Raw genomic sequence first — 8,455 nt, 5'->3', positions numbered from 1 at the left:
GGAAAACAATTGAAACTATCAACAAAACTAGGAGTTGGTTCTTTGAAAGGTCAATAAAATCGACAAACCTTCTTTTCAGGAAAGAAAAGGAGAAAACACAAATAATCCAAAAAAGAGATGAATCAACAGAACCAACTAAAATAAAAAAGCTAACATTAGAGTATTATGAAAAACTATATTCAAACAAATATGAAAACCTAGAGGAAATGGACACATACTTAGAAATTCATAACCTACCTAAACTGACACAAACCAAAACTGAACATCTGAACAGACACATTAATAAAGAAGAAATTGAAAAGGTAATACAACAACTTGCAACAACAAAAAAAAAGCCCTGGACAGATGGTTTTACAAGTGAATTTTATCATTCAGAGAAGAATTGTCACTAATTCTACATAAACCATTTCAGAAAATAGAAAAAGATGGAATTCTCCCAGATTCATTCTATGATGCAAGCATATCCTTGATACCAAAGCCAGGAAAGGACACCACCAAAATAAAAACTATAGGCCAATATATCTCATGAACATAGATGCAAAAATCCTGAATAAAATACTGGCCAATAGAATTCAACAATACATCAAAGAAATAATTCAACACGACCACATAGGAGTCACAACAGGTATGCAAGGATGGTTCAACATAAGGAAAACAATTAATGTAATTCATCACATTAAAAAAGCAAAGAACAACAACCACATGATCCTATCAATTGATGCAAATAAGACTTTTGACAAAATCCAACACCGTCTTCTGATTAAAACACTCAACAAAATAGGGTTAGAGGGGAATTTCTTCAATATAGTAAAAAGTATTTATGAAAAACTGAAAGCCAACATTGTTCTCAATGGAGAGAAGTTAAAGGCATTCCCTTTAAGAAAGGAACTAGGCAAGGATGTCCACTATCATCTCTCTTATTCAATATTATATTGAAAGTCTTAGCAATAGAAATAAAACAAGAAAAGGAATTAAGAGGTATCCAAATTGGCAAAGAGGACCTAAAATTATCTCTCTTTGCAGATGATACTATGGTATACCTAGAAAACCCTAAAGATTCTGCAAGAAAACTATTGGACATAATTGACCAATTCAGCAAAGTTGCAGGATACAAGATCAACATACAAAAATCAGTTGGAGTTCTATACAGTGACAAAGAGAATACAGAGATGGAACTAAGAAAAACAATACATTTCACAACAGCTAGTGACAAGATTAAATACTTGGGAGTAAATCTAACCAGAAGTACAAAGGATCTCTTCAAAGAAAATTACAAAACATTACTACAAGAAACAAAAAGAGACCTGGAGAAGTGGAAGAATATCCCTTGCTCATGGATAGGAAGACTCAATATTGTGAAAATGGCAATACTACCAAAGGCAATTTACACGTTCAATGCAACCCAATACAAATAACCAATCCCATTCTTCAACAAGATAGAAAATGTAATCTTCTGTTTCATTTGGAATGGAAAGAAACCCCGAATAAGCAAAGCTCTCTCTAAAAAATAGAGAAAAGGTAGGAGGCATCTCACTCCCTGATTTCAAATCCTACTACACTGCTATGGTGGTTCAGACAGTATGGTACTGGTACAAAGACAGACACATAGATCAATGGAATAGAATTGAGAACCCAGAAATCAACCCATCTACATATGGTCAACTGATTTTTTGACAAGGAGATGAAATCAGTTAAGTTGGGAAACAACAGCCTTTTTAACAAATGGTGCTGGCAAAATTGGGAAACTATCTGCATAAGACTCAAGCAAGATCCACACCTAACTCCATATACAAAAACCAACTCTAGGTGGATCATGGAACTAGGATTAAAACCAAGGACTGTAAACTTCATTAAAGAAAAGCTTGGAAGAACTCTAGAAGTCCTAATTCACAACATAAACAGTCTTCAAAGTATCCTGAAAAATCTACAACCAGGAAAGATAAAATAGATGAGTGGGACCTTCTAAGAATCAAATCCCTATGCACATCCAAAAAAAATTTCTCCAAGAGGGTAAAAAGGGAAGCTACAAACTGGGGAAAAGTATTTGGTAATGACATGTCAGATAAAGGACTTATATATAGAATTTATAAAATACTTGAGCACCACAACAAGATAAACAATCCAGTTTATAAATGGGCACAGGATATGAATAGACACTTCACCAAAGAAGAAATTCAGATGGCCAACAAACACAGGAAGAAATGTTCAAAATCCCTAGCTCTAAGAGAGATGCAAATCAAAACAACTATGAAATGTTATCTCACCCTAGTCAGAATAGCAAAATTTAACAGAACAGCAAGCAACAAATGCTGGTGAGGTTTTGACGAAATTGGAACCCTTACTCACTGTTGGTGGAAGTGTAAAATGATGCAACCACTATGGAATGTGGTGTGGCGCTTTCTCAAAAAGTTGTAAATAGAAATACCATTTGACCCAGCATTTCCATTACTGGGAAAACTGCTACCCAAGCAGATATATGCACACCCATGTTTATTGCGGCTTTGTTCACAATAGCAAGGAGTTGGAAACAACCTAAGTACCCATCAACAAATGAATGGATAGAGAAGCTGTGGTATATTCACACAATGGAATACCATGCTGCACTGGAAAAACAAGGAACTCATGAAATATTATTCAAAATGGGTGACCCTGATTATGCTAAGTGGAATATCTCCATCAGAAAAGGACAAATACTGCATAGTGCCACTGGTGTAAAACAGGACTGATATCAGGGTTGGCGGGAGACTGAGAAAATAATGTACACTGCATTGAAACAGATGATGGAGAAAACTGTTTAAAAGGAATATGTGATTAGATATTATTATCATGACACAAGTCCAGAATGAAGGCTGCATAGTGGAGTGAACTTGGAGGGAGGGGCTGTATAACAATAAAAGAATTTTTCTTTTCCTTTTCAAAGAGAAGAGAGAATTGGGGGAGGGAGAGGTGGACAGGGAGAAAAGTGCAGCAATGAATGAATGGAAATCTTCAGTCTCTGTAAACTTTCATTAAAATTAATAATAATTAAAAAATAAAAAAGAATGTATTTGAGAATTGCAGGGGGAGTTTCTGCAATGCCTATTCAACAAATGCACTGCCTCTTTTTTCAAATATCAAGCCTGAGAGAGTTTTCAATCTCTGCCACAGCATCTGAAGAAGTAGTATTCCACCAGCCCATCATAAGACAGGAGGTGAGGACCTACTAGAACTTTCATGGAGAGCTAGTCTCTGCCTATGAAAGATGTCACCATCCCTTCAGACCCAGGTGTTAGAATCAACTAAAGGGTTGTTAGACACCAGAAGCTGGGAATTTTGCCCATTTTCCCTAATGCCTGTATAAATAGAAGTTCTTCAATGGAGGGCCGGGGAAAGTTGATGAGGAGAGAGTAATGAGATATATCACCAAGGTAACATTATTCTATGATCAACACTTATAAATATTCTTATTTTGATGGCAAGTAGTTTTCCAAACTGAAAACAAGAAAAGATGACAAGTAGATGATAGAATATTTAACAGAGTTTTCTCTTTATTTGTTTTCAAATTGCTACCAAGACCAAATACTGAGACCAACAAGCTTTAAGGATCTTGAAATAAAGTCTTCATGAAATTAACTCTCAGCATTCGCTCCATTAATTACAGGGGGTTCTATTATAATTTTATGGTTTGGTCCTAAACAAGAATTACCAGGAAATCAGCTATGTGATGGTCATTCACACGACTTTAATTCTTACTGGACATTCATAATGTATCCTCTAGATTTTAATTCATCTTCCCAAGCAGCTTCTTTTTGGAGAGAGAGTTTTGCATTCATATAGTTTAGATAAACTGATGCTTATTTCCATGGACTGATTTCTGGCGAGTCTTGTTAATATTCAACTGCTTCTGAGATGTTTATGTCCTTGGACCTTAAAATTGAAGCCACTTAGTTCCTATCCCTCAGCTTAAGTTAAAGACTCTTTGTAGGTCTGGGAGTGGCATCCAAGTAAACTTTCAGACACCTCTCTGTTTTAGCTATAGACCACAAGAGATAAGCATAGCAAAGCAATTGGCAGAAAGGTAACTGTGGGCAGAATATACTAGTGACTATTTGTGATGTGGTACTAGGGATATTATAGTTAATGTTAGATGGATCTTTGCTGAAAGCAGAATGAACCAAAGGAATGTCTATCTGTGTTTCATTGACTATGCCAACATTTGACTGTGTAGATCACAACAAACTGTGGCTAACTCTGAGAAGAACTGGCATCCCAGAACACTTAATCGTGTGTGTGTGAAACCTTTACTTGGACCAGTAGACAGTTGTCAGAACAGAGCAAGGAAACACTGCATGATTCAAGGTGTACACCAGGGATGTGGTCTATCTCTATACCTTTTCAATCTATAAGCAGAAGATTATCTGAGCTTGACGGCACATAACAACAACAACATGTGTGACAAAAGAGACTTTTGAGTAAGAATAAGATGGGGAAAGTGGCTTTTGATCCTGACTTCACAGTCAGGTTTCCCAGGATCTTCAATCACTTGATCCTATTTCTGTCAGACTTATTTTTCCAATTTTTTTATTCATTAATTGTTGCACATTTCCTACTCTCCCCTATCCTTCCCCCTCCCATAGTCTATTTTGCAATGCACCTGTTGTTCCAGGTCATTATCATATATATAATGCCTAATCATATATTCCTTTCAGACAGTTTTTCTCCTCATCTGTCCAATGCCGTTTTCATTATCTATCTATCTATCTATCTATCTACTCTTTGCCAGTCTTATTTAATTCCTTTTCAACTTCTTACTTTCTGTTTCTAGTTGGGAAACATACTTTCTCTTCTCTATCTACTTGGATAGAAGCAAAGAGGTATAGAATATCTGCTCACCAAATATAAATCTATGTGCTTGCATCCATGGGAATCAAGCTTTTGTTAAAGGTGTTAATGCTCTTACCTGTCTTCCCAGTACCTTCTTACCTAATTGATTGCTGCTTATTTCAGTTGCTTTCTTATAAGCCTATCTCTACTGACTTCATTATGGCAAATTCAATACACATTGTGCCCATAATTGAGGGACCTTTCTTCATTGATGGAGCAGATTTAGAATTAGATGTTATTTTTCTCTTGGGTCAGACTTACATTATTGGAAAGATATAAATAGATTATCATCCCTGGAGATTTTCATGGGCAAAATGTCAGCAGTAATTGGGAAGTTTGTTTGTCCCTGGAGTTGTTCAGTTCCTCATTAGAAGGACAAACGGTAGTGATTCTGCGTTCCTATTTTATATGGATACAAAGAGTAGAAATGAGGGGAGTATGATTCTTGTGAAAATGTTGCACAAATTTGTACACTCAGCATTCCCTTTCTTAGTCTCTTTCTTGTTATAAGATATAGCACACTAAAGGTTTCACTAGTTGGGAAACTTAATTTAAAGAATGATTATAAAATGAAAAGGCAAAAAATGTTTAATAACACCTTTATTAAATTTATCCTCTTGCTGTGACATATTTTACCCTTTTCTCCAAATTCAATTCTGATGGTTTAAAGTAGTGATAATGTAAATACACACCCTGGGAAAAATATTCAGAACTGGCATACCTGACAAGGGACTCATATCTGAAATTTATAGAACACTCTAGCATCTCAACAAGGAAAAGACTAACAGCCCAATTACAAAATGGGCAGTTGATAGGAAAAAACTCTACCAGAGGTCAAAGAAACAAATGAAGAAATGCTCCAAATCTCTAGATGTTGTTGTTAGGTGAAGTCAAGTCATGTACAAATCATAGTGATTCTATGAACAACAGATATGAACCTTGTCCTATCCTGTGCCAACTTCACAATCTCTGAGAGATTCAAACGCATTTTGACAGTACCTATGTTGATTCACCTGGTTGAGGGTCTTTCTTTCCTTTGTCATTCTTCCACATACCAAGCATGATGTCCATCTCTGGGCAAATAATTTCTTCTACAACATGCCCAAAGTATGTGAGAAGACGCTTTTTTATTTTTGCCTCCAAGAAGCACTCTGGCTGCACCTTCTCCAAGACATATTTTTTTGTTCTTTTGGCAGTCAATGGTATATTACTCTTCTTCAACACCACAGCTCAAAGATATCAATTCTTCCATCATCCTTATCTATTGTCTGGCTCTCTGATGTATAACAAATGATTGAAATTTCATGACCTAAGTCAGAGGCACCTCAGTCCTCAAACTGACATCAAGTATGGGCTTGGTGACAGAAATGAGGTAAAAAATAGAATGATCATGCAGTTTTCCTCTGATCTGTCTCTTTCTCTCCAGACCAAGGAATCCCACCCAGAAGCTCCCTTCATAAAGCTTCTTTAGCTTGCTCTCTTTCTCTGCTCCCTTCCTTGAGTCCTTGGCCTTAGGTCCAGTGTGAAGACTTAACATTCTGGTGCAAAAAACCAGGGAGATGAGTTGAAGTGTGTTGTACCACCACTCTCTTTTGGGGCAAATGTGGCACCCCTCACTTTCTCTCTCTTGAACCTACCAGCACAGACAGTGACAAGACATCAAACAGAAATGGTCCCATTTCTCTCCTCTTCTCCCATTTTGTATGTATGTCTGCTGACCAAATGCTTTGAGTGCTTGTGAAAAGGTTCCATGGCTGACACTACTCTGACGCCATGGAGATGAATTGGGTCCCCACCCATGGTTCCGTGGTGTTGTCATAGGGCTTAGTGACAATTTGGGGAATGTTCTAGGGACCCCAGCTGGGCCTGGACTTGATACAGGCACACCTATTGCTAAGACACAATTTTACCCCATGAAGGGCACAGCCAGAGGGGTCATGGGCTGAGGGGATAGACCCTCTGTTGTCTATTTCCATCCATTTTGTGTTTATGTCCAGTCACCGGTAGTGTCCACTTTCCCTGAACTCCTCATTCCTTCTGTCCACTGCTGCCTCTTTTCTGGGAGATGATCTGCTGGGACTATCTGGTGCCTCCTCCCATCAAGGAATCTCTCCCCCTTTTGTTCTTGTGATTTCTGTATTCTCCTCTCCCCTTTCCTGAAGTTGTTAATAAAACTTCCCAGGTGTTTTAGCTTCCCAGGCATTTTGACCTTCTACACATTTTGGACTCCCTTGGAATTCAGGTCTGTCCATACTGGACTGTGTCTGCACATACCCAAAAATCACAGGCCTGCATCAGGAGCATACCCAATCACTGGATGCTTCTTCCAGGCTATTGATTGTGGTAGTGGAGGCCCACACCATCTTTTAGCCTATCCCAGAATCTGAGGTTTCTGGCTTTCAGAGGAAGCTCTGAAATCTCAGCTGCCCTCACCCATGGACCTGAACACCATGGGTAGCCCTTGGGTGCCTGGCTGAGAACTTCTGCCCCAAGAGACTAGTCTTTTACTGTAACCGAGCATTGTCACAATACCAGCTAGATAACAATTCTTGATAGCCTGAAAACTGGAATTTGACTTTAATACCCTTCAATATCTTGGCAATTTCTGCAAATGGACTCAAAGATGGTCAGAAACCCCATCTAAGCTTTCTTTTACTTTGGCTCCCATCTATATTTCTGTAAAACCTGCCAACCTGTGCAGGTTCTCTTAGCTCACCATAAAGTAACTTTTAGTATTTACTTTTATTTCTTTACTTTAATGTCTTTTCCAATTGTCTATCTTTGAAAAGCATTGTTATTCCATGATTTTTAAAGTGTTGGCATATGTGTATCTATATGTTTCATTCACATTAACTTTACCAAGTGACACCAAGCCTTGCTGCTTTTGAGCCAATTAAGAATATTGCAGTCATTAAAATGTAGTATTTTGGGGTAGTGAACATACACGTAATAACTTAATATATATAGACTACAGAACAAAAACTACCTTGAGAATAAAAGTTGAGATAACAACCTGCTTGGCAAGTTTGAGCTCACTGGGATACCACCTGCACCTCGTGGTGTTCCTCAGATTGAAGTCACATTTGATATTGATGCCAATGGTATCCTTAATGTTTCTGCTGTTGACAAGAGCACTGGGAAAGAAATCAAGATTACCATCACCAATGATAAGGGCCGCTTGAGTAAGGAAGACATTGAACGAATGGTCCAGGAGGCTGAGAAGTACAAAGCTGAAGATGAGAAGAAAAGAGGTAAGGTGTCTTCTAAGAATTCCCTTGAGTCTTATGCATTTAATATGAAAGCAACAGTTGAAGATGAAAAGCTTCAAGGCAAGATCAATGACGAGGACAAGCAGAAGATCCTTGACAAGTGCAATGAAATTGTCAACTGGCTTGGTAAGAATCAGACTGCAGAAAAGGAGGAATTTGAGCATCAGCAGAAGGAACTAGAGAAGGTCTGCAACTCCATCATCACCAAGCTGTACCAGAGTGCTGGAGGCATCCCCGGAGGCATGCCTGGTGGCTTCCCTGGTGGTGGAGCTCCTCCATCTGGTGGTGCCTCTTCTGGACCCACCATTGAAGAGGTTGATTAA

The 8,455-nt window shown here is 38.1% G+C and overlaps 1 protein-coding gene and 1 pseudogene across 1 annotated transcript; both read left to right on the top strand.

Moving 5' to 3' along the window:
- The window catches only part of LOC102874929, a 49,211-nt pseudogene extending 46,028 nt beyond the window's left edge, over positions 1-3,183 (top strand).
- Positions 3,184-7,313: 4,130 nt separating this feature from the next.
- LOC102874530 (heat shock cognate 71 kDa protein-like) lies at positions 7,314-8,455 on the top strand. The gene is made up of 2 exons (XM_006898174.1): positions 7,314-7,317; positions 7,869-8,455. Exons 1-2 carry the CDS (start codon positions 7,314-7,316, stop codon positions 8,453-8,455), a joined length of 591 nt encoding a protein of 196 aa, XP_006898236.1.

The sequence above is a fragment of the Elephantulus edwardii genome, unplaced genomic scaffold (genome assembly GCF_000299155.1).
Source record: "Elephantulus edwardii isolate Elephantulus edwardi_28Jun2011 unplaced genomic scaffold, EleEdw1.0 scaffold00221, whole genome shotgun sequence".
Lineage (NCBI taxonomy): Eukaryota > Metazoa > Chordata > Mammalia > Macroscelidea > Macroscelididae > Elephantulus > Elephantulus edwardii.
This window is presented reverse-complemented; position numbering and strand designations above follow the sequence as displayed.